The 25,001-nt window shown below is 46.8% G+C and overlaps 12 protein-coding genes across 12 annotated transcripts; 7 read left to right on the forward strand and 5 right to left on the reverse strand.

Moving 5' to 3' along the window:
- Positions 1 to 3,179: 3,179 nt before the first annotated feature.
- N7518_000004 (uncharacterized protein) lies at positions 3,180 to 3,812 on the forward strand (the record flags this gene model as incomplete). Its single annotated transcript, XM_057180932.1, has 2 exons — positions 3,180 to 3,413; positions 3,468 to 3,812. The coding sequence occupies 2 exons, from the start codon at positions 3,180 to 3,182 to the stop codon at positions 3,810 to 3,812; spliced, it is 579 nt and encodes a 192-aa protein (XP_057046282.1).
- Positions 3,813 to 3,977: 165 nt separating this feature from the next.
- On the forward strand, positions 3,978 to 4,628 carry N7518_000005 (NAD dependent epimerase/dehydratase family protein; the record flags this gene model as incomplete). The annotated part of the gene is made up of 1 exon (XM_057180933.1): positions 3,978 to 4,628. The coding sequence occupies one exon, from the start codon at positions 3,978 to 3,980 to the stop codon at positions 4,626 to 4,628; it is 651 nt and encodes a 216-aa protein (XP_057046283.1).
- Positions 4,629 to 5,342: 714 nt separating this feature from the next.
- On the reverse strand, positions 5,343 to 6,782 carry N7518_000006 (uncharacterized protein; the record flags this gene model as incomplete). Its single annotated transcript, XM_057180934.1, has 5 exons — positions 5,343 to 5,530; positions 5,595 to 5,757; positions 5,816 to 6,111; positions 6,186 to 6,514; positions 6,562 to 6,782. The coding sequence occupies 5 exons, from the start codon at positions 6,780 to 6,782 to the stop codon at positions 5,343 to 5,345; spliced, it is 1,197 nt and encodes a 398-aa protein (XP_057046284.1).
- Positions 6,783 to 8,369: 1,587 nt separating this feature from the next.
- On the forward strand, positions 8,370 to 8,815 carry N7518_000007 (uncharacterized protein; the record flags this gene model as incomplete). The annotated part of the gene is made up of 3 exons (XM_057180935.1): positions 8,370 to 8,522; positions 8,576 to 8,604; positions 8,659 to 8,815. The coding sequence occupies 3 exons, from the start codon at positions 8,370 to 8,372 to the stop codon at positions 8,813 to 8,815; spliced, it is 339 nt and encodes a 112-aa protein (XP_057046285.1).
- Positions 8,816 to 9,631: 816 nt separating this feature from the next.
- Positions 9,632 to 10,379, forward strand: N7518_000008 (putative isochorismatase family hydrolase; the record flags this gene model as incomplete). The annotated part of the gene is made up of 3 exons (XM_057180936.1): positions 9,632 to 9,709; positions 9,754 to 10,022; positions 10,079 to 10,379. The coding sequence occupies 3 exons, from the start codon at positions 9,632 to 9,634 to the stop codon at positions 10,377 to 10,379; spliced, it is 648 nt and encodes a 215-aa protein (XP_057046286.1).
- A 1,234-nt stretch (positions 10,380 to 11,613) lies between these two features.
- N7518_000009 (uncharacterized protein) lies at positions 11,614 to 12,267 on the forward strand (the record flags this gene model as incomplete). Its single annotated transcript, XM_057180937.1, has 1 exon — positions 11,614 to 12,267. The coding sequence occupies one exon, from the start codon at positions 11,614 to 11,616 to the stop codon at positions 12,265 to 12,267; it is 654 nt and encodes a 217-aa protein (XP_057046287.1).
- Positions 12,268 to 12,979: 712 nt separating this feature from the next.
- On the reverse strand, positions 12,980 to 14,622 carry N7518_000010 (MFS transporter; the record flags this gene model as incomplete). Its single annotated transcript, XM_057180938.1, has 2 exons — positions 12,980 to 14,315; positions 14,372 to 14,622. 2 exons carry the CDS (start codon positions 14,620 to 14,622, stop codon positions 12,980 to 12,982), a joined length of 1,587 nt encoding a protein of 528 aa, XP_057046288.1.
- A 1,004-nt stretch (positions 14,623 to 15,626) lies between these two features.
- N7518_000011 (HNH endonuclease family protein) lies at positions 15,627 to 16,417 on the reverse strand (the record flags this gene model as incomplete). The annotated part of the gene is made up of 4 exons (XM_057180939.1): positions 15,627 to 15,739; positions 15,793 to 15,931; positions 15,987 to 16,158; positions 16,218 to 16,417. The coding sequence occupies 4 exons, from the start codon at positions 16,415 to 16,417 to the stop codon at positions 15,627 to 15,629; spliced, it is 624 nt and encodes a 207-aa protein (XP_057046289.1).
- Positions 16,418 to 17,035: 618 nt separating this feature from the next.
- N7518_000012 (NADH:flavin oxidoreductase/NADH oxidase) lies at positions 17,036 to 18,367 on the reverse strand (the record flags this gene model as incomplete). The annotated part of the gene is made up of 1 exon (XM_057180940.1): positions 17,036 to 18,367. The coding sequence occupies one exon, from the start codon at positions 18,365 to 18,367 to the stop codon at positions 17,036 to 17,038; it is 1,332 nt and encodes a 443-aa protein (XP_057046290.1).
- Positions 18,368 to 19,872: 1,505 nt separating this feature from the next.
- On the forward strand, positions 19,873 to 21,510 carry N7518_000013 (amidohydrolase; the record flags this gene model as incomplete). Its single annotated transcript, XM_057180941.1, has 1 exon — positions 19,873 to 21,510. The coding sequence occupies one exon, from the start codon at positions 19,873 to 19,875 to the stop codon at positions 21,508 to 21,510; it is 1,638 nt and encodes a 545-aa protein (XP_057046291.1).
- Positions 21,511 to 21,729: 219 nt separating this feature from the next.
- Positions 21,730 to 22,612, reverse strand: N7518_000014 (DUF1445 domain protein; the record flags this gene model as incomplete). The annotated part of the gene is made up of 2 exons (XM_057180942.1): positions 21,730 to 21,873; positions 21,929 to 22,612. 2 exons carry the CDS (start codon positions 22,610 to 22,612, stop codon positions 21,730 to 21,732), a joined length of 828 nt encoding a protein of 275 aa, XP_057046292.1.
- A 621-nt stretch (positions 22,613 to 23,233) lies between these two features.
- N7518_000015 (uncharacterized protein) lies at positions 23,234 to 24,868 on the forward strand (the record flags this gene model as incomplete). The annotated part of the gene is made up of 4 exons (XM_057180943.1): positions 23,234 to 23,450; positions 23,501 to 23,924; positions 23,978 to 24,380; positions 24,437 to 24,868. The coding sequence occupies 4 exons, from the start codon at positions 23,234 to 23,236 to the stop codon at positions 24,866 to 24,868; spliced, it is 1,476 nt and encodes a 491-aa protein (XP_057046293.1).
- Positions 24,869 to 25,001: the final 133 nt, after the last annotated feature.

Below are 25,001 nucleotides of genomic sequence, written 5' to 3' on the forward strand. Positions count from 1 at the left end.
ATCAAGTTAGATAATGAGTGGGAATATAACGGTTACAGGTGATCCTTTGTAACTGAGGTCATAATGACGAGACAATTGATGTATCGTCGAACAATAATTTCACGGATGCGAGGAACAGGTTTTTTTTCATATTGTTTAGTGAAGCGACCGAAGTTCTGTAAATCTGTTCGAACCTGAGTAGTATCGTAATAGCTGTGTAGGCGCATTCAACTGAAGCTCAAGCTCGTAACATGTTGCGTGATTCTGCATACAGAATACAGGCTGATTCAAAGACAGTGGAGAAGTCAGCCCAAAACTATCACCAGTACGCATGACGTATAATATATAAACAAGCTGAGGGACAATGGTAAATTAGTTTTGATGATGCAACACTACATTGGTTTATCCTACATGTCCGGGCGCGTGTGTGGGCTTCGAAACGTGCCGCAAAATGTAACAAGCAAGGGATAATTGGATGGTGGAGATTGTATATTGCGAAACAGAAATCTTTTCTTGTTGAAACCCAGGTCAAGATATATCTTTGCGCTTAACCATATATGCACATGTCTTTTGATTCTAAGATACGTAATATCATCCGTCTACGATGAAGAATTACACTTTGCTTGGTCTCTAAGTTATTCCATGAAGCAGCGTTGCTATAATAGTTGATAATAAATAGAGCGGTGATTTTCGTCGCATGCGTTATCTTGTAGCGGTGAGAGAGATATGTAGAAGGTTAGATTCCTATAAACGATCGAGATCTAGCTAAATAGCTAGGTGAAGCCTGGCAAACCAGGCAACGGCATGTGATCGGTACATGGCCACCACAACACACCCCTTCAGGCTAAACACCTAGCCTCCGAAATCGTATCCTACTACTACAATTGCACCCACCCCTTGATTATCATTTCCACTAATTTCTATCTTTGAATCCTGGAAACGAGATCCCCTCCATTGGTAATACCATAGGCCTAAACGTGGTTTCTAATTGGGAGGGTGAGTATCGGGATTTAGATGGTAGCACTTTGTTACTAAATGGCCTACATTACCGTAGTAAACACAGTTACCGTTAGTACTTATAGTATAGGTCTTCCATTTAGCCATATGAGATTCTGCGGTTTTTCCTCTCGGTAGTGCGTTATTCAATTTGGATTTATTGAAGTTGTGGTTATAGACTGCTCTATATATAATTCTATCTTCAACGTTTTACTCTATATATTATAGGATTTCGGAGTAATATTCGTAGAAGTCTTTAGCTGTGATTGAAGTCGATAGATTATCCTTTGCTTTAAGCTTTTTGTAGTAAGAGGTAAGAAAATGATAGAAGTACTCTTCCCTATTAAGTTATTTAAAAAGAGTTGTTATTATGATATATAGTACTCTAACGATACTAAGTTCGTTTGCTGCGAAAAAACGCTGTTAAATTACTTAGATAAATTCTGTAGTTATACTAAAGCTAGGTTTCTTGGTTTTAACGAGGTTCTAGAATACTTTATTAATTACATAAAAACCCTGGCCCTAGAATAGCTTAACAGCCTATTCTATAAATTCATCGGTAAGTTTAACACGTACCCCTTAAGACCTAACCTACTGTATAAGGTTATTCGATATATTAGCGACGAGGTATCTAGTGATTTAAATTAATAGTTGCTACTATTTTCTCGTATTATCGGCTATCTTTAAAGGGCGGGGTATCTTCTAGTCGATTAGACGTTAGAGACCTTAGCTTTTAAGATATTAATTGATTTGGTTAAACCATATTTCGAAGTCGTCTTTATTCTTAAGTATCTCTTCGAATTTATAAAGTTTAAATGTACCGGGATCTAGAAGTCCACTTACTTAGGTGATAGATTCTTCTTTACTAAGGAGGGTACTCCATTCGTCTATAGGGGGAGTAGCCATATTGACTAAAAGTAACAGCCGCTTATAAGGCGAACTATATGGAGCTGGGCAGCCGCTTATAAGGCGAGCTGTTTGAGCTATAGACAACCGCTTATAAGGCGAGCCGTATGGAGCTACTGTAACCGCTTATAAGGCGAATTACTAGTGCTATGACCGCTTATAAGGCAAGTTGGGTGCCAGAACCTGCAACCGCTTATGAGGTGAGTTACAGCGCCCTTTTGGTGGCTGAGTATTGATGAATTTAGCAAAGGGAGGACAATGCTGGTAGGGTAGAGAGAGGGCCCATAACCTCTTGTAGCGGTGAGAGAGATATGTAGAAGGTTAGATTCCTACAAACGATCGAGATCTAGCTAAATAGCTAGGTGAAGCCTGGCAAACCAGGCAACGGCATGTGATCGGCACATGGCCACCACAACACGTTATAATCACAGCGGCGTCACATAACATACACTGTTCAGGAGGCAATTTTGATTGAACAGCGAAAGCGCAGCCTTGCAAGTGATGTAATTGAGGTATTATTCGCAACACTGTGACTGTACGTTTTGAAGGTCGAAGTAGGACGGTGTCTACCTACGTGAGAGCATAAAGTACCATTTGTATATGTTCCTAGTCAGATTAGATGGCTCCGCTTGAACTTGCCAACCCATCAATCACATTTGTCCAGGTAAATGTACCAGGATAATGACCATCTAATTTATTCCTAATGTTCCGCTAGTTGAACTCAAGCCATCCCGTATTTGGTCCCAGAGTATACAAATGTGATCCTATCGATCTTGACTAATAAAAACTTCAAAGCTACCTGATACACTTGCCCAGTATTGTTTTCAGAGTTCGAAAATGCATAGCATGGCCCTTGGTAAATTGCTAACGACAGCTATGTTGAGCATGGGCAGGAATATAGGGCAAGGCTGCTTTAGCGCCCTATACGCTGCTACAAGTGCTGAAATCGACAAAAAGGCTTGAAATGGCTACTATTTTACTGATACTAGCCAGCTTGGGGGAGAGTCTAGTCAGACGTCTGATCCGGCTCTGGGATCTGCCTGGTGGTACCTCAGCGAGCTCATCATAAAGGACAGACTTGGGTAAGAAGAGTTAAAACCCCAATTGAACTGTGACCGCTCACTGTACATGCCTCATTCGGCCAACTTCCTTGACTAATTGGGAATGTTATGAGGAAACTCAAACAGTCGGAACCTATAATACTACCGAGCGGCTGACTCTGGCGTTATACTCGTACACCTCTAAAGCAGCTCAGATCTCCAACTCAACGGTGCCAAATATCTCGAACGTCTGTTGCCATGTCGTCCCGTATCATCGACGCAATCAAGACAGATCACTGCGAGCTCGTGGACTACTACAAAAAGATCCTCAACTCCACAAGCGACAAAGAAAAGGCTCAATGGCAGAATCAGTTTACCTGGGAATTGGCCCGTCACTCAATCGGTGAGGAGCTGGTCGTCTACCCACAGTTCGAGAAGAGGCTCCTTGATGGACGCGCTATGGCGGAGAAGGACCGTAAAGAACACCAATCAGTGAGTCGTCCACAGTCAAACACTTTCTTGCTACTAGCTAATAATGCATTGCAGGTCAAAGAACAACTCAAGAAATTCCAGAACATGAAACCTTCAGACCCCCAGTTTCAGCCTACCATCACGGCCCTGATGCAAGACCTATACGAGCACATCAAGGAAGAGGAGAGCCAGGACCTTCCTAAACTGGAAGATGCCCTAGGGGCCGAGGAGAGCGAGAACCTTTCCAGATCCTTTGGCAGGACTAAGATGTTTGTGCCGTCGCATTCGCACCCCAGTGCTCCTGACAAGCCGCCCTTCGAGACCGCTATTGGTCTTATGACGGCCCCAATTGACCATCTGACTGATTTGTTCCGAAAATGGCCGCATACTTCTGGCATGCCGAACCCGTCGACTAAATAAGCGGTACATCGTTGAAAAAGTAGTAGGATTAGATTGCCATGGATGCAATTGAGAACTATCTCACGGCTCCCTTTAGGCGAGATTGTGCAGCAGGACGTCACTGTGAGGCGTTGATTGAGCTGCAAAAAGAGAGTGTGTCCACCAATTGAGAGTTACAATCACGAAATGGAAGCCAATTATGAACAGGATTTTACTATTCTTCCGGGTCTGGGACAGCGCACCACTGATCTGGTTATCTTCGAAGACGGTGAAAAGGCTGGGGTGAAGACCTGCATTCTGATGTCGCCTACAATCTACGGCATTGGGACCGGTCTATTCAACCGAACCTCGATCCAGATCAACAGTCTCATACGCGCAGCCCAGCGGGGTGGATTCACGCCTGTCATTGGGAAAGGAGATGCAGAGTGGGACCATGTTCATATAGAGGACTTGGCTGGTTTGTATGAGCTCATTTTGGCGAGAATTCTGAATGGGGATGATTTGCCGTCTGGTGCAAGGGGTGTTTATTTCAACGAGACGGGCCACCATAGCTGGAGAGAAGTGTCGGAACGGATTGCAAAGGCAGGAAAAGAAACAGGGTTTCTGGTTTCAGAGGAAATAAGAGAAATTGGGTTGGAGGAAGGCGGAAGGGTTCTTCAGAAGCCATTGGATGTTGTGGAACTAGGATTTGCCTCCAATTCTAGAACAAGGGCAGACCGTGCTCGTGAAATCGGCTGGGCACCGCAAATCCATCGAGAGAGCGGGATCCCAGATTCGGGTCCACCAGTGGATGCGGATGCGGTAAGTCTCGCCATGCGACTGATTGTTTGCCACTAAGTTGGGGTTCGTCATATTTCAGGGCTGAAAGTTTTACTATCGATATAAGAGCCGATGGTGGATGGTGGATAGGACATGGAAACTCTGTATCAGTATTATTCTAAGAGACTGTGGCTGGGAAACCGAGGTACTTCTACTGCACTCGCGCTTGATACCATTCGTCGCTATCAGCCTTAGTTGGCATATAGGTTCTAAGAGAATTTATTTGAAGGGATTAGAATGAATTTTATTTGCTAGATTACCAATGTGACGTGCCAGGTCTTTCGAAGATAGAAGATTGCGTTCAATATAGAATAACTAAGATGGGGAGAGAAAGAAGCAGCAAGTTGCAAGGTAGGAGGTGGGAGGCAGCCTGTTGATATAGCTGTCCCTTTGCAAACATTGTACACCTCTAATATCTCGCTTAGCTATCTAGCAAACAATCTATATCATAGAAACTGGTAAACAATGTAAACAATAAGTAAGCAAGCAAACGAGCAAGTAAGCAAACAAGCATGAAGTAATGATAGCGATCTGTAGTGGATTGTGACAGTCACGACTATGAGGAACTGATTCATACGGCTGTAGAGCCCCCGATTGGCCAAGTATTGCCATTATTGCCGAGAATGAGTTGGCTTTTTCCTTATGTTGACAATAAGGAATTACTGAATCCCTCTGTATCATTAGTAAATGGATAAATGAATGCGTGTAATGAGAAGTGACCTATCCATGGTCTCATTTAAAGAGGCCACGCATTAACCAAGGATCAAAAAGCAGCTCTTTAGCGGACGCTCTTTCTTCTGGGAGCCAACATAGCATTCGCCGAAGAAAACGTAAAAAGTCCCATTTTTCATCACCTTTGAGTCTCTCTTCTAGCGCCTCGAGGTTGGATTCTGGCACTGGAGCTGCACCTTTCCAATTACCTGATACAATTATTAACGTTGGCAAATATGATTTGAATCATTGTTAGGGGATAGCCGCACAAACCTTTTTCATCCCAAAACTGGTGGCTCCTTTCGCTCCGACCGAGGAGTTTGAGAGGAGGGCTTCCCAGGACTGCCTGCATTTCGGCAAGATGATACCCATCATCAAGTTCACGTGCGGGATTTCGAGCCCTGAAAAGGTGGCGACGCTCAAAAAGATCCCAGATCTGAACTAATGTCAGTTTTCACGGTGGCCGCAAGTGACTGCATAGGTTGTTATCCTACCAACATGCCAACACTCCAGATGTCAACTTTGTGGTCCCAAGTCATGTTTAGAATGACCTCCGGTGCCCTATAGATATCTGGCATGATGTCGCCCTCCTGGTCATTGGTGGCTAATCGAGCCTCGCCCAAATCACAGAGAACGGGAGTCCCATAAGAGACAGAGAGGGGTCGTGATAAGTAAATAGTGCGATCCTCTAAGATTTTTCGCGGCACAGGCATGTCGAACTCAGCCTGTTCGAATTTGGATAATATTGAGTCATCTTTGATGCCGAGGAGAATATTATTTGGTTGTAGATCTACGCTGCGAATTAGTACTTTCTAGCTTTAGCCCTTGTAGGGTGAGGGCTTCTTTGAATGAACTGGTACTAACCGGTATGTATAACCCGTGCCTCTGTATGGAGGAAGTCCAGAGCGGCAAGGACATTGCGGATGGTAGTTCTAACCATGGCACTACTCATCACTCCATCGGGGAGGAGCTGAGTGAGCTGGTCGAGGCTGATCCCAAGGGGCGGATGCACCAGACAAGTATGAACACTATTCCCATCGGGACTATGGATGTGAAACATGTCAATCAAGGGTCGTAGGCAAGTCTGGCCGGCATGGTCGGATCCGATAGCTCTGAGATGGTTGTAAATTTCGATCTCTCGGGTCACTGTTGTTGACACCGTGTAAATCTTCAATGCTACATAGCGGTCATCACTGCTCTGTTAGCTTGAATCTGAACGGTAGGAATCGGTTGGTCTTACAATAAATCACGGCCTAGCCACACTGTCGCACTGGATCCATATCCCAACTTGCCCAGTACTTGGTATCGATGGTTGAATACCTCACCAATATACACGGGGTAGAATTTTTCGGGTCTGTAGGTGGGGATTGACTCTTCTTCGACGGGGATGGAAGGGTCGATAATGTCCCACCCTGAACTAGGGAAGACGCGTGGTTTGGAGGGAGAGCGAAGATGACCCATGTCACGCTTGCTTGGTAATATACGTCGAAATAAGGAGTGTGCGTTCGAATTATATGGAAATGGAGTAGGAAATACTGTTCGGAAGCTGAGTAGTCGTCTTTTCTCCATGTTGCATTGGCCGATGAGAACAAGAACATCGACTTGCACTACGCCAGCTGGTCGGAGTAACATCGGCCCGGCAGGCTCACGTCACATGCTGTTGCCCGGCAAGGCAGGCACCAAGTGGGTCCAGATCCCACATTGCTAATACTTCGTCCCTTCTTCACCTCTATTCAGCCAAATCTATACGCATTGTTTTCTCTCACGAGATATCCACTCCGTAGTAGTTCGCCATTACATGCACAAAACGTCCATTATACCTAATTAGCCAGTCAAGCATGCCCGAATAGCAAAACAGGGCTGCAGGTAATCAAGCGGATGCGGCTCTACGGAAAGCCTGATTTGGACAGTCTCACAGGAACAACTCAACCTTTTCCACCTGCTCAGTCATTTCCCCTGTACGGAGCCAATCGTCGCTCGATCTTTCCTCTGTTAGATCCTAAAAAAAAAATAATCACACTGGCTCCGTTCAAATGTATATCTATTATCGTGTCGTAACGGTTTATAAGGCTGAATAAAGCAATTGGACGACTGCGGAGAAAATCCACACATATCTATTGCGGGGTACGCGCCGGATGTTGCGGAACGTGCCGCCGTTCCATAATTTGCGATTCTATTTCTGAAACATTCGCTGGATTGAAATGGTCAATGGCCAAGCCGCCAGCCTGAAAAGCGCAAAGAGGATTTGTTTCGTCAGTCGATCAGAAATGCAGTCGATACCGAAAATAGTGTCGCAACCAAAACGTACCCTTTCTAGGCTGAGCCGCTCATTGCAATTATGTCCACTCCGTACTTTGCCTACCCCTGACCCTCGGCTCATCTGCCGGTATGGTTAGACTTCCGGTATCAATTTTATTATCACCCATAATCAGTGGATGAGCGTTGAGGCAGCTCACTGGTCAAAGATCATTGGCTAGTACGTTTCCCCCAGGGTGAGCAACTGCTATCTGCGCCCGCTGTCCTAGGGACTCTTTATAGATCCCTATGGAAGTGCGCTTTTATATTTCATGGATACATCAGCGCAGCGCCCACAGTGTTTGAGCATCGACGCCTTGGCATCCGTGAATTGCCAATCATTTTTCGGTAGCCTTATCTCGTACAAGAGGAATACACATGTCAGCCGAGGAACACATGTCAGCTGAGGGATACTCGTGTCAACCGATCAGCCCTGTTTGTCGATCGGTGAGGAGTCCAACAAAATCGGATTGTGATTCATCCGCTTCTTTGTGCTCTGGGGTCACTAACGACCACCCGCGCGAGCGCGAAGAAAGTGATGGTACGGTAGTGGCTGCGCCATTTATTTCAGCATACATTTTATACAGTATGAGTGCATATCCCACCTTCCCAAATATAGAATATTGCACTATATAAAGCGGTATCAATACGATGCTTCCGAGATTTCAACCCAACCCCCTCCCCTCTCCCAGATACAACATACTTTTGAGCCAACTCAACTTCAGAACATTTCTTATCAACTTTTTCTACAACATGAACCGTGTCCCAGCTCGAGGCTTTCAAACAGCTGCCACACGCTCGATCAACTGGATCGGAAATGTATCCGTGGCAGACGTTGTGCAAATAAACGGTGATGCGGAATGGGAACAAGCACTTAACAGTGCAGCTTCGAAGGCAGAGGCACAAGTAAGTCTCGTGACATGACAGCTCCATATAGTTTTGTGTTAACCAGTCATCAGAGCCCAAAGGTGGTCGATGCTAAGATACAGTGCGTCTCTCTATCTTATATTGATATTTCGTTCACTAACTGACCCCTTCAAAGAGGCGCCTTGGCTCATACTTCGGCCAAGGACCCTACCGAAAAAGAAAAGATTGTCACTGTGGGCTACTATAGCGCTCGAGGAACTAGACTTTTGTCTTCACATGTTCGTCGAGATGGTTCCTACACGTCGTGGGAAAGTCGTGCGGGGAAAAGATAATTTCTCTGGTCAAGAGTTGGGATCTATGCAGGCCTCAACGTCAGCAAAGTTGAGCCACATATGATGTGAGATAATCTATGCATGGCAGTAACTCACTCATTAGCCCTTCGTCAACCACCTTTCACTGTTTATTTCTCATATCATAAGTTCGGTGTAGTTTCGCTATAAGATCAAAAGTAAGATGTCGGTTCCGAGGTGGAAGTTGTAAGCGGCGGATCATGTCATCTCTGAATAGCTTCATATTAACCGATCAGGTGATCAGGTCATCAGGTCATCAGACTGATTAATATTACGGGGCCGATCATGTGGCTGATACTTTTTACGGTGGCGACAAGCCGACACCATTAGGTAGTTAGTAACTAAATTACACGAGCTGACTAAAGATTGCGGCCAGCGGGAAACATACCCGAAGTAGCTTAGCGGGGAGTTGCAAGTAAAAGAGTTATAATGGAGAGAGAGGTATTCGGTCTAATTAGGTTAGTTGACTGTACCAACAGCGTTTACCATATCCAGGAACAGGACATTGGTGTTCAAAAGTGTGCCCTGGTCTTTCTCATCGCATATATGAATCTGACCTCTTGATCTTCCTTGATGATTGGAGTGGTTGAAACACGTATGACGCTCTGGTTCGAAAATTAGATCATCATACGCCGAGTGTGACGTTGGAAACGGACAGACGGGTGATCATTTCGTAATCATCGATAATCTATGAGCATATAAATTAATATAAAAGCCATATTATGAAGTGCTTCCATCACTTTGGAAAAGCTTCAGATATTTCAGATCACGGGATATCGTCTTATTAAATTTCTCAATATGCCTCCTGCTTACAAGCGCCTAAACCGGGACCAGTGCGTGTTCTTGTTTATTGACCACCAGGCAAGTCACACTCAGGTCAAGTGAGCAATCCATCGATCAAAAACTAAGTCGGATAATAGACGGGTCTTATCCAGTTGGTGCGTGATTTCGAGCCGACTGAGTTCCGCACCAACGTGCTAGGACTCGTCAAAACTGCTAGCTACTTTGGAGCACCTACTGTTCTCACTACTTCATTTGACACTGGGCCTAACGGCCCAATTGCCAAGGAAATTATTGACCAATTTCCCCAAGCTCCATTGATCAGGCGGCCTGGACAAATTAACGCCATGGATAACGAGGATTTTGCGAATGCGGTCAAAACAACTGGCAAGAAGCAAGTCATCATTAGGTACGCGACCTTATAGAAGATTTCTCGTTTGAAAAAAGTTGTTGCTAATATGATAGTGGTGTTTTGACTGAAATATGTGTAGCTTTCTCCGCTCTGACCTTAGTCGAGCAGGGTTACGACGTCTTTGTTGTGACTGATGCATCGGGGACCTTCAAAGACCACACCAGAGAAGCAGCCCATAAGAGAATGGCCCAGGCAGGCATCCAACTTCTGAATTGGGCTGCAGTTTCTTCGGAACTCCAGCGCGACTGGCGCCGTGACATTGAAGGCTTTAGCAATATTTGGACTGACCATGTTCCTGGATATTGGTGTTTGATGCAAAGCTATCTTACCTCATCTGGTGAAAGTGGCAAATAATAAGTGTTATCGCACTTCAGACGCTTGAAGTATCTAGAAAGCCCGATTTAGTGTCGTACTTTTAAATAAGTCTCTTGATGGCATAGTCAATAACGATTTGCACACTGGCGAATAAACGGGAAAACGGTACCATACAGCACATTTACCACTAGACCATAGCAAAAACCAAGGTTCCTATCTCAGGCGGGGCCATATTTAATGGCGATCGAACTACGTTGTATCTGTAAAGAGGAAAACAACTAGTGTCGATTCGGCTAAGATCTGATGGACAAGAGGGAGAGAGAGAGAGGAAGAGGAAGCGGAACTATCTAGTGATCTGGACCCACATGGGTGACCGCCTTCCGGTCACCCAACAATATTCCTAGTTTAACAGATTCGAATGTGCTTGTTAATAAGTAAGAAAGCACAAAATCTAGCGGCGTAAGTGTTTCCTTGGATTATAGAGCCTTTCATTCTCTGCTCACACTCCTATCTACTTTCGAATAAAACTGTCATCACTGAACTTGTGTTGGGACTGGTACTTTAGCCATATATATATATATAATTATCACCGTGTCACTTCTCGGAATTATTTCTACGAAGTTATGTAGTTCTTACGTATAAACGGTACTAGTCGCATTTATAGACTGGTAGAAGAGCGAGAATTTTCCAAGTAGGGCCTCGTCCCCCGAATTATTTTCGAGAATGGCAAAAATACATGAACTTAGCTTAGCAGTCCTTAGTCCCCGATAGATATTTTCCGCATAGGGGATTCTTCATCGTCCTCTACCCCTTTCGACCGTGCTAGGGTGATGACTTGATCCTATAGCTGTCTTCAGATTGTGCGTCGACTTCCTTTGCCTGGCTTGGAGGAGTTCCGCACCTATTAATAAGTAGTACCATATGCCATCCCGACCCTGAATCTTGTCGGTAGCCACATTGCTCGTCGAGTTGACGTGGAGGTGGTGGAGAAGGCCAAAACCAATCTGATCAGTAGTATCTCACGCACAAACTCCATAATTTCAACAAGTTCAGCTATGTCTCAAACCCCGCTATTTTTGATCCACTCAATTGGTCTTGTTTTATGGAACAAAGACTGTAACCTCATGATCCCACTATGGGGCCATTATCTGCATGTAAGCTCGCTAAACAATACCAGAGAGGTTTTCCATATCAGAATAGGTATACAAAGCGGTTTCTCTCAAACTGGACTTTTTTTCTTTCAACTTATATCCTCGTTTTATTCACCCGAAAAATGGCAACCCTTATTTTTCTCATAAGTGTCCTTGCATTTTCGGTATGCACATCGACGTCTCAACTTCAACCTCGCTCTATCACCCTGCCCGATGGATGCCCTATTCCCACATGGCGAGTCAACAATTTTCAATGGTACAATGGCTCTCACAGTCTGGATTGTGTCCATAACGAGGCCGATATCGATGCCAAGGGGTGTCTTTGTGGAAATGAGTGGTGTGAGCCCGATCCCGCAACGTGCAATGGGACTATGGTCAATGTGTGCTGGACTGGAATGCCGAACTATGAGCCATGGGGTTATGGTCCCCTGGAGACACTAGACATCAACTTCGAAGACGGCCTTGTCTGCCACGATCAATACATTGGGTATCGCATTCATGATATAGGCAATGGCGAGAGCAACTGCGGATATGCTGATCGCGGTTCTGGGCGTATTGTTGCTTTCTACGGAACCACAAACCTAGAAAGCACAATGGGGTACATGGATTATACTCTCGGCAATGGACATGCAATTGAGTGCGCCAATGGGAGCCGCATCACCTATTACGGTAGCACATCCTTCGAGCTGAACTGTACGCACGACGCCTTCTTCAACGCCACTTGTACGGCCCCTGTCTTTGAAATCCCAGTCCTTAGCTATAAATGGGTCCAGTGATGACAGGAATTTGAAGATGCTATGTTTGAGACATGATCACGTCAGAGGTGTATGGTCAAATTGGATATTGGATTCGTGCACAAAGGAGAACGGAATATCATAATTAATTATTTCTGTTTCACCTACCATCCCGGTGTCTATATTACCATTTCAATATCAATAATGACCCGGACGTATCACTGCCTGATCTGTAAAGCTTACAATGACTCAGTTACGGCTCTTGCTATCTCTACAAACAAGTGTAGCAAGTTTTCCGGGGACTAATAGACTACGGCGGGATACTTCACTACGTGTTTCGTCTGAAATTGACGACTATCCGAATTTGCAGTTGTGAGGAAAAGCGGCTCTTCAATAACGCTACTAAAAAGATAGGGGTAATTGCATCCTCACGGGGACGATGAGCAGATGATCATTGATCACTATAGGGCGCATAGATCAGTCGGGACCAAACCAATTTTATACCCGGTTTCAATATGAGATACGGCAGAATTACATCTTGATGAGTGTAAAGCGACTATAAATCTCCTAGATGAGGATTGTAGTCGCATTGAGCATCGGCGCATATTCAGCACAACTGAAAACTTTTAGGAGATTAGGAGTCTAGCAAGCTATTGAACTTGAGAATACATCATTTGATATGCCTCCTAACAAGGAAAGTTTCTTTTCATGCTTTTCAAATCAATCACGAGGTTGAGGCTATCCTCGAAAATTGTTAATGCGGGCTGTCTTCGTTCTGGTCGAAGTACTCCCGCGCCCACGGGCTTCGTAGGCGAATGGCTCTTCCCCTGTAGAAGAAAAGGAATGGAATCGGCACAAGAAGAATGGAGATGAATCCCAAGAGAGAGGAAGCCCATTCATAGTCCAGTTTCTCATACATCTGAGCGGCGAACAATGGGAATCCGGCACCGACAAAATTGCGCGCCAGAATGACACCAGCAAGAGCCGAAGCTGAGTACGTCTGGTAACTATCCACAACGTAGTTCAGAATGCTCAGAATCACAACATAAATCCCGGCGCCAAATAATGACGAGGCAATGATTGGGACAACCCAATGGACCGACCGATAGCTTGTCCACCCAAACCAAAATAGACTGATGGGAATGAGAATCGCACCCCCACGGGCCATCCACATCCGCGCCTCTGGAACACCGTTGCCGCCGTTCTCGGCAACCCGGCGCAGATAGTATCGTTCTTGGAGTGGGTAGAAACAGAATGCAATCAACGGTCCAATCGCCAGTCCCAAGAAGGCAAGTCCCTGTTGGCCGGTATTGAATGGGTGTCCTTTCGGAGCGCCGAAAACCAGAGGGATCGCCTCGTTGAAAAGATATACCAATCCATACAGAAAGCCATTATAGATTGCCGAGAACAACGTGATGGGCTCCGAAAAAAGAAAGCGGAATGGACGAGTGAGGGTAATAGCGAATAGTTCGTAAAGCCCTTTTCTGCCATTCGCATGCATGTCGGTAGTAGATTCTGCGGATTGAAGATTCTCTTTCTTCATCTGCTTGCGTGCGCGTTTGGTCTTCCTCTTAAGCACTGTGGTGTGTCGTGTCTCGGGAATTGTGGTTACCAACAAGACCCAAATGCCGCCCGTCATGGCCATCAAAACCCAAAATATCCACCGCCAGCCGAGGTTAAGTCCAATATAGCCGGTGATCACCAACGCCATAGGAGGCCCAAACGTACTACTCAGCCCGTAGACGGCCATGGGCCCTCCGCTCTCGTTCCGTTCCCAGAGGTCGCTGATACTACCTCCAATGTTTGTCAGGGGCGCACCTCCGGCACAGCCTGCAATGAATCGACATGCCAGAACAGTACCAATGTTTGGGGCCATAGCCAGCGGAAGCTGGAAAATGAACAAACCGAACCATGATACGGCGTAAACCGGCTGCCGACCAAAGTATTCGGAGAGTGGGGCGAGAAGGACGGGGCCGATTGCGTATCCAAGAATATATAGAGATAAACATAAAGTAGTGACCTCAGCCGATACCCCAAACTCTTTTTGTATTCCGGCAGCACCGGAGGAAATGCCCCCTGCGCACCATGTACTGTATGAGACGAGTTAGATAAACCTCGACTGGGAAGGAGTGATAAGCGTACGTACGTGAAAACATTGAGCATGCTCACCACACAGGTGATATACCATTTGCGCCATTTTGGCCAGTTCCGGGGGTTATCTGGGTCATTGGCGGCGTATATTATCTGAATCGGTAGCGCGTCATTGGGATTGCTCCGTGCTTTTTCGAGAGCTTCTTCCTCCGACAAAAGCAATGCCCGGCTTTGGCGACAGGCATCGGTATTTTGCTCCGCATCCTGAAGCTCATCGGTTGTTGTTTTCTCACCCGGCAAGGTCATAATGCTAATGATAATGGGAGCATAAAGAGTGAGGCTTGGGGGCCGGGTCAAGAACACGAAATACTGGGGATTCGTGAGCCGAGAGATCGGAGCCCTCGATCCCACATATCCAACCCCCGAGGGCTTGCCACAAAACCTGGTTTATGGTTCGTGCGGACAAGAAGCATCATTGGAAAATGCTTGGCTGAAAATAACCCCACTTGAAAATCCTCAGACCCACAGCTTTCTCAAAGCCCCGGGCGAAGAGATGATTAGTAAAGGTGAAGAAATGATCGTTGGTGTGTCACCCTTCAGGTCACCGATGATGATTCCACATAGATCAAGGAAAATATATTTTGTCAAGGCAATGCTCGGTCAGATACTGAGATTATGAATAGTAGAAAATAGTAGAACTATGTTGTATGCACATAGTTCTGTATGAAGCACGGAGTACGGCGGAGTACTCCGTCCTAGGCTGTTGCACATGTCATTACCCCGCCGATGGATTCGGACCGTCAATGTTCCGGTCCCTTTCTGTGGACGGGCCGGAGTGCTCCGATAACGAAATCTCGGAATATCGTCCCCCCACGTGACCCATCTCGGTGCCTGACACTTCAGGCTAATTTAATGAACAACGCACTTCCTCTTAGTTCAATAAAACAACCATTGCATTATGATCTAATATTCCAAATATTTTCCTTGAATGCCGGTTCAAGTTTGGATCCCCGGATAAACCCTTCTTTCACTTAATTTAGGCCATTTTCTAGTCTCCTCGATTCGTGCCGCTGATCCCAGTGCCCTCGCCTTTTCAGTCCGCGGAGCACAGTCGTTTCTACGATACTGCTTTAGATCACCCGCTTCTATATTAAGATTCCATTAGGACATCAATTGTGCGATTGCGGCGCGTTTAGAAAATTAGGTTAGTTGTCAAATCCTATGAATGCAAATTCGAAGCTTTTCATGTTTTGATATATTCTCCAATCTTCCGCCACATGTTGATTCTCACTACAACGTATTCAAACTTTTTAACAAGTCGCTAGCATTTCAACAAGAGCAGCCTTCTCGTCCGAAGTAACGGTAAGATCATAAACCGATTTCACCTTCACCCACATTTTGGCGTAAGTGCAGTAATATGAAGCTGTTCTATGTCAGAAACCATAGACTAGACAATACACATGGTTTACCACGTACCTAGGGGAGGCTTCCACGATTCCGGGCCTTTGTCGCCCTTTGCGGAGTTCACGTTGTCAGTGACTGCTAGGAGCTGGGGATTCGTGAGGTCATTGGCAAAGGCTTGACGATCTGCTTTGGTCCAGCTGGACGCGCCAGACTGCGAATATTCATTAATATCTCAAGGTCCATTTTGTCAGATGGTCCGAGCTCACCTTCCATGCATTTGACAACGGGACGAGGTGATCAATGTCGACATCACTTGCAGCTGTCCAGGTTGCGCCATCATACGGAGAAAACCAGGATCCACTGGTAGCACTGCAGCTAGAGCTTTGGACCACGTTGGTTCCGTCCCGTTTGAGGATTGTCTCGCGTGTGTCGCAATTTCTGTCGCCAACAATTTGAGCAGCCAACACTTCAGGTTCACAGTGACTCCATCTACTCACCCGCTGATAGTAATCCAGTGCGGAAATTCATCACGGCTATATCCATCCTGCGATCCCTGTGCAGCAACGGTCAATCCTGCCAGCTCACTCGTTGCAGTAGAGGTAGACGGGACCCCAGGTGGTGAGGGGGCAGGCAACGCTCCGCCAAGGAAAGGCTGGAAGGCGAAGGCCAGAACCCAGGCAGTGCGAGAGATTCCCATTGTGGTTTTTTTTTTGGTAGGTGTCGATATTTTTCAAATTGGCGTCTGAATTCCAACTGGAATGCGTTGAGTATCAAGGCTACAATCAAGAATGTAGGATGAATACAGAGAGCATCAGCAAGTTGAAAGTTGGAAGCGTCGATTTTATATTCCTGCTTTATCTGCTAGGTCAAGCCAACAGCCCCTCATAAACAATGCCAATCTAGTACCAATTCATCTCCAAATGCATTGTAACACCGGCTCCCGAGTCTTGGCCCGATGCTTGGCATTGCACGTTGATCAATCATTGGCTTGTAACTGGACAGGGCGGGAAGCACGGGAGTCGTGGTTGATAACAAGTACACCATTCGCCCCAGATTCGTATACAACAAGTCACCTGGGCCGGATAAGGGTCGGACGAGGGCCCTCTCGTAGAAGATTGAGAAGAAGTCTTCGTGAAAGATGATAGGGGAATTCCAATATGGAAATGATCGTCGAGGATCTTCCCCCTTTCTCAGTCTTGGGCTGCAGACTATGGATGTGTGGTACTACAGTCTGTACTGAGACTCGGAACAGGGCAACCACAGGTTTACAATCATGCAGTTAGAAAGATTGGTCTATGAATTATATGTGTCCACTTTACAGTAAGCCTCGGGCAAATTGCCGCGGGAGAGATAACTTCACATCCAGTTTCTTTGCTGCCGTCAGCACCCATTCGGGCTCGCGCAGAAATTGACGGGCCATTAACACGGCATCAGCCTGGGGCTTTAGGCCAGACAGCATTGCCTCGTTCGCCTGTCTCTCTTCTTCTGCACCCTGAACAATATCGCGAGCGGACTCGGGCTCGGTAATAAAGCCAACAGCTCCAACCAGTGTCTTATGTTTGGCGGCGTGAATTTCTTGGCGAATTTGGCCAGCGAGGTCAATCTGATAGTTCGTATGAGGCTCAATCCGTTGGCTTCTGTGATTACCGCCTGAGCTAACATCCAGAAAGTCAATCCCTAGGTCTGGTAACATCTTGGCGAGTTGAATTGAGGATGGCATGTCCCAGCTTCCGGTTCCTTCTGCGACAGTTTGATTCTCGAGCCAATCTGTCGCACTGATACGAAGAAACAAGGGCATTCCACTGGGCACGACGGCACGGATTGCTGCAGCCACCTCGCATAAGAACCGAGTTCGGTTCTGAAAGCTACCACCATATTTGTCGGTTCGTCGATTGGTAACGGGGCTGAGGAATTGATGGAGCAAGTATCCGTGTGCACCATGGATCTCAATTACATCCACTCCTGCCTGCACAGCGAGCCCTGCACTTCGTGCAAACGCCCGAACAATTTCTTCAACCTCGGCCGTTTCAAGCTCGCGAGGGGGCCAGAATTGATCGCCAGGTGCCCAAATCTGCTCTTCCCCACCAGAGGGGCCAACCACATTTGAGGGCCAGCCGCCGACACTTTCATCGGCTTTGATGCCGCGTTGCTTTGCTTGGGATGCGAGCCAGGGCGCCACCGTGCTAGCCTTCCGGCCGGCATGAGCAAGCTGAATGCCGATCTTCGCGCCTTGGCTATGAGCGAACTTCACCACGCGCTGGAGTCCTTTGAACTGTTCTGAGTCTGTTCCGTCCTGCCAAAGGCCGGAATCATTGGGCGATATGCGACCATTGGGCTGAACTGATGTTGCTTCGATTATAATCAGACCGACCCCCTTTGTCGCCAAATGACCAAGGTGCGCGATGTGAAAATCTGTGAGCGCGCCTACAGCCGGAGAAGTTGGGTCCGATTCGGCGGAGTACGTGCACATAGGCGCCACGATCACGCGGTTCTTGAGCATGACCTCTCGAATTCGTAACGGGCGGAACAGTGTCGGGGTGCTGGGGTCCTGTGCGTTTATAGCTGCTCCGGCATCGTTGGCGGGGGTAAAATAGGGCAGATCCTCGGCCCGGTGAATTGGCGGGGAACGAAACAAAAGAGATCCCATTTTTATTTATTCTCTAAAAATTAACAATTGATCCATTCAGAGATTCGGAGATTCAGAGACGTGGAAATTCCCCCCTTATGTATTCACTGGGAATAATCCATCGGCTGACAAATTGACGTATTTCGAGTGCTGAATGTCCCCGCCACTTGTCGGAGACAATGCCGAACGCCGATCTCGGGAATCCACCCTTCGCAAGGGCTCAATTGACGATAGTTGATAGGTATGATACATATTACTCCGGACTCCTTACACACGTGGAATCTCAACTGCGTGGGATATTTCTTGTGTATCGCAGATTTCCGGACCGGGAAGTCTCGGCTTAACACATACCACATATAAAGCTATGGATGTGGTTGGATCGGATTCCCTCAGCAATTGTTGAGAGGCTTAAGATAACCTCCGGCATCAGCCATATATCTCAGATAACCAAGTCATGCTGTCATTGGTGGTGGATGGCGCCACGATTCGAAGCATAAACTGACAAATACACCAAGTTGAGATCCTGGGGCATAAAATAACCAATAGAGGAAGTTTAATTCCGGCTGTAGCTGCCGCAAGACTCCTAGCCCAGTAGTAGATGCTCCCTACGCGAGAGATGAGCGTATATAAGAACTTCAATATGGACCTTCCCAACTACCGTTTCCATCTTGACATCCTTTGCAAAGACTTGGAACCTTAGCATACCCTGGTCGAAAGTAATTGACATATTTCCGCCATTCTTTGGAATGAGGAGCAATATTTTTCTTCAGTGGATGAATACAACCAGAAAATTCTCCTAAACACTGAGCCGTTAAACATCTGTCGAGGTCAAGAATCCAAAAATGGCCACAGCCATAGGGACCTGTATGGTCAAGGACTTCTAACAGGCACATCTATACCGTCGTCAGGCAAATCGGGATCATTCTGTCACAAATATCTCACTTACTTCTGAACTGTATTTGTCCTCGATCGGATCAACGACTTTGAACGGGGATACTACAATGCCAGAAGCTGGCTGTTATAAGAGTGGTCTCGCGGGAATAATGCCTTGTGTAGATAATTAATTATGAACTATATCTATTAGGGATTCCTGCTAATACAAAGAAAGTTGATTTTACGATCCTGGTCTGAAACGTCCACGCTATTGTCAGAAATGAGAATCCACACTGAAACCCTGAGTATAATTTCCATTCATCATAACATAAGTTATTATCTTCAAAGACATGGAGTTATGGGATGTCTGGGTTTCTATATATGATCAACAAAGCTATCCGAAACAGAAAATACGCACCGAGAGAAGGAGAGGTCTATAGAATAAGACAATTTGAAATAAAGATTTAATTGCTTTTTCTTTTCATGTCCTCTTAATGTTACACCATTTAAATGTTGCTCAATCTCATGTCTGTGTCTTACTTGTCCACGTCAGCTACACCAACCCCAATCTCAACTTCAACTTTGACAACTCAAGGAGTCAACTACCCTTGCTACCTTTGCTGCACCACCCCTCTTCCTTTAACCGTATCATTATGGTTACAACGATTTTTAATAATGGGCGTATTCTATGTCCCGGTTCATGGGGTGGCTTTGTCTCCACACTGGTAGTCGAGGATGACCATCTCGCGCACGTCGGCTGGGACAATGACGAAGCGATTGTTCGGGTTCAAGCCACAGCATCAACGGTGGACTTGAGAAATCGAATAGTCCTCCCAGGGTTTATTGATGGCCATGTACATATTCTCAACTTCGGTATGTCGCTGCAGAAACTCGATCTTTTGCCTTGCAAGAACCTCGCAGATATCCGAAATTCCATCACCACCTACGCAGCAACTCACCCATTGGATCCACGCATTTTGTGCCGAGGTTGGGTCCAGTCAGTTACGGATGGTAACGCTTCCGCAACTGTCCTGGACGACCTAGATCCGCGACCTATCTACATTGAGGCATTAGACCTTCACTCAACGTGGTGCAATAATGCAGCTCTCAAAGAGCTAGAGGCTGAGTCGAAACCCGATCCTCCAGGCGGAAAAATCCATCGCTATCATAATGGGACCCCGTCCGGTCTACTCGAAGAGGCGGCGCAATTCGACGTTGTCTGGCCATTTTTGGACCGGGTCATGTCTATGGAGAAGAAGGTGGCTGCGATTGATGCTGCAATCCGTGCGCATCAACGCGCTGGGTATACTGGACTCGTCGATATGGCTATGGGGGAGAGTGAATGGGTGGCGTTGAATATGTACAGAAATCAGCGTGGTGAGCTCCCGATGCATGTTGCGGTACACTGGTTGGTACCCTACTCAAAATGCGATGCCGATATCTGCAGTCACATTAATCGCGCCATTGAGATTCAACAAGCCTTCAACAGGAAAATATCCCCGGAATTTTGTATCAATGGAATCAAACTACTCTGTGACGGCACAGTGGATGGATGTACAGCGGGATTACACCAAGCATATGGTGGATTGTCCAATATCGTCGATCCGATCTGGCCAGCCGATGCCCTTTCATTAGCTATTTGCCGTGCTACTGATGCTGGCCTGCAGTGCGCCATCCACGCAATTGGGGATCGAACAGTGCAGCAGGCTATTGACTGTTTATGCCAAATTCAGGACTTGCCAGCCTGTCGTCATCGCATTGAACATTTGGAGATAACAACCCCCGAAGACGCGAAAAGGCTTGGTCAACTCGGGATAGTGGCCTCAGTCCAGCCTGTTCACCTTGACCCAGCGACCTTTGGTGGGTGGCCAGAGATGCTTGGGATTCAGCGTTGCAAGCGAGCTTTCGCTTACCAAGAGTTTGTCGAAGGCGGTGCTCATTTGGCCTTTGGCACCGATGCCCCCACTGCGGACCATCAGGCACTGCCCAATCTCTACGTTGCTACCACTCGGCGGTCCTCTATCCAGCCCTCCTTGCAAGATACCATCAATCCTGAATTCGCTGTTTCCCTCGCGACCGCTGTGTCGGCAGCTACTGCGGGGGCTGCATATGCGTCTTTTTCGGAATCATGGACAGGGAGTCTGCGTGCGGGATTCAAAGCCAATTTCGTTGTGGTTGATATGATCTGGGCACCGGAGTCCCTTTTAGAAGCTCGGGTGTGCCAAACGTGGTATAAGGGAAAGAAGGTATTCGATGAAGAGACGGGCTCTCCTTCCGAGGAATCACATTAGAATAACCACGAAGAATATGAAACAACTTCCATCTGGCCCAAACCCCCTAACCAATTACAACCTGACTGGCCCGGTCGTTGGGATTGTTGCCATTGAGGATGATATCGCGATGGTGTTTGAAGACTTTCAAGTTGATACTGTGTTGGGTCACAAGAGAATAGAGCCGAGAAGTATCATCACGTTGATGATTGTATGGATTCATGTTGATTTCTTTTTGTTCTAGATGCTTCCGGGCTTGAGTTTCTGCAGGTCTTCTGCTGTCCAATCCGTGACTAGCATGTGTCCGGGCTCGTGGGCAAAGACCAGACCTTTGATTTTATCACCTGCTGCTTCGACGGCAATTTGAGGTGTAACTCCACAGGCCTGGGATGAATTCAGATCAAACCGTCAAAGGTGGATATGTGACTACCTAACTTACCCAAAACACAGGAACTTCGCCCTCCTCGAATATTTGCGGTTCTCCAAAGTCTGGCTTTGCCACATCAAGAATTCCTAGTTGCTGCACACCATCCCATCCCCAGGCGACAGGCTCTCCATGCGTCGACAGATAGGCCCGAGTAACGTCCCTCACTCTCTCGATTTGCTCCGGACGATACGGTCGCATGGATACAATACAGTGGCCGCCTGTGAATATTCCAGCGGGTAACAATGGAATGTTTGATCGGTACATTGCAACTATGGTGCCAGTCTTTTGGTGACGCGGTGGCAACCCAGCCGCCGTCAGGGCATCCTCAAAGGAGAACGAACACCCGATTAAAAAGCCCACATGGTCCTTAGTCCATAAATCGGACAAGTCATGCCGACTCTCAATGCACTTCCCGCCCGAATATACTCGGTATTTGGGAAAATCCGTCCGAATATCAAAATCTCCGGACCGAATACACTCTGCCGGTCTAACGGCGTTTGGGTCACCAGGAACAGCGGTTATTCCCAGTAAGGGACAAGGAACTGGGTTGCGCAAACACAAATCATGGAAATCCGCAGCATATTTCGAAGGAAGTACCAGAAGATTTGCTTGTAAATATCCCGGTGCAACACCAGCGGTATTGGTCAGTCGATTGTAGCGACAGCGCAGTCGTGCCTGCTGGGCGATACTGTCCATATTGAGCTTCCTCTTGGAAAAGTAAAAGGCAACAATTTACATATCAATCATATTAATATCTACCTCTTGACAATCAGATACCCTCGGTTATCATTTTCGGAATCCACATACCGATGGGTCTGGGGAAAAGGTTGGGGAACACCCCACAGATAATACACCGTCTTCCAAGAGGGATATACCGCCCGCTGTCGTCAAGTTTCAACTGGTGGAGAATCAAATTGCCGGCAGATTATTAATCGGGGATGGTAACCCTAGTTAGGTCTCTTACACCTAAACATCCCACTACATACGCACACCTCCGTATCGACTTGCCTCTTCTGGTGAGGATCTGTTCGCATCATCGGATTGGCTTGCATTAATTGATATCCCCTCAATACCCTTCTCATTGGCCCTCTATTGGCCCTTCTTCACCTCTTCAACCTCTCACCTGCTCCCATCTCTTATCACCATCGGCCCGATAGACCCACTCACAGTGGACTTGGCTTCCAGTATCGCGTGGCCCAAGATAAGAGTCCGTTTCACTATGATCCACAATGTCACGATCGAAACATTCTTAAAATGGTCATTAGTTCTGACTTGTTTCAATAAAACCTCGATTTTGCTGCAACCCCCATAGCAGCCATGTCCCACGATACCGTTCACAATATCCCCTTGGAGCTGAAAGATTCCTTGCAAAAAGAGGATGCCGAAGAAGCCAATTATGCCGTCGCCGGCGAATTTTTGGATGTGGTGTTAGATCCGAAGAAAGAGGCAAAACTTCTGGCCAAGTTGGATACTGCCTTTGTACCCATCATTATGTTGACCTATCTCACTTGTTTCCTGGACAGATCGAGTATCGGTGAGTTTGATTAAATCTCCAAGAAAGAGCATAGAGCTCACAAAGCTTAGGAAATGTTAAGGTTGCCAATATGCCCGAGGATATCAACGCTTCAACAGAGCAGTTTTCGACCGCTGTCTCCATCTTCTATGTAACATATGTTCTTTTCGAAGCACCATGGGCGGTCATGATGAAGAAATTGACACCTCGCAACATCCTGACGGGGCTATGCATCGTTTGGTCCTTGACCACCATCTTCACCGGATTTATCCAGTCGGTAGGCTCTCTCTACGCGACTCGTCTTATCTTGGGCGCTTGCGAAGCCGGGCTGTTCCCTTGTCTCAATCTCTACCTAACCATGGTCTATCGTCGAGAGGAGCAAGCAAAGCGTGTTTCCTATTTGATGAGTTGCGCTGCCATCTCGGGGGCTGTAGGTGGTCTCTTGGCCTACGGGCTCTTGCAGATGGACGGGATTGGTGGCAAAGCAGGATGGAGGTATGCTTCTCGTTATCCCACTCAAAAGGACATTGTGGCTTACAATATTTCAGATGGGTTTATATCATCGAAGGGCTGTTTAGCTTCATCTGTGCCATTCTCATCTGGTTCGGTTTGCCAAATAACCCGGCTGAGGCCTACTTCCTCACCGAAGAGGAGAAATGGATGATGCGGGTACGCAACGAGCAGCGTCGCAGGTATATGGGAAGTGAAGAGTTTAGCTGGGAAGAAATGCGCATCGCAATCAGAGATCCCAAGTTGATGTTCAGCGCTGTCATCCAGTTCTGTCAGGATATTCTCTTGTATGGGTTCAGCACTTTCCTGCCAACTATCTTGCGTGGCATGGGCTATGACTCCCTGATGAGCAACGTCTTGACGGTTCCAGTCTATGTCTGGGCTGCCATGATCTTTATCGCAATTGCTTGGTGCTCAGACCGATATTCCCAATTTGCATCGGTACGTTTAGCCCCTTGCAATCTCTAGTGCACCGTTTCTCACTAACTCTTTCACAGTACATCTTCGCAGCTAATATCTTCGGCATCGTCGGTTACATCATACTTCTCACGGTAGAGAATACAGCCGTCCTATACTTTGCCACTTTCCTCATCGGTATCACCACCTACACGTCCGTTGGTCTCAATATCGCCTGGCTGAACGTGAATGTCGCCCCACAATACCGTCGTGCTCTCGCAATTGGTCTCCAGCAGACAGTCGCCAACTGTTCTGGTATTGTTGCCGGTCAGGTATATCGCACATCACCTTATGTGCTGGGTAACTCCTTCTCCTTAGGGTCCCTTGCGGTGGCGCAGGTCACAGTAACTGTATATGGTCTCTACTTGCGGCAAGAGAACAAAGTGAAGGAGCAAATTATCAGTGGTGAAAGAGAAGAGACTCGACGAGTCCAAACGGGCGATGGGGAACTGGACTTTAAATATATCTACTAGCTCAACCTCGATGTTGGCACGGTACAACTCACGGGAAGAAATAGAATACCCCGGGGAATTCACACATTCATATATTGCTTCACGTCTGTCTTTTTTTCTCCTCTCCAATATTGGGATATTCTTTCTGGGGTAC

This window comes from Penicillium psychrosexuale (assembly GCF_028828465.1).
Source record: "Penicillium psychrosexuale strain IBT 29551 chromosome Unknown utg000001l, whole genome shotgun sequence".
Classification (NCBI taxonomy): Eukaryota; Fungi; Ascomycota; class Eurotiomycetes; order Eurotiales; family Aspergillaceae; genus Penicillium; species Penicillium psychrosexuale.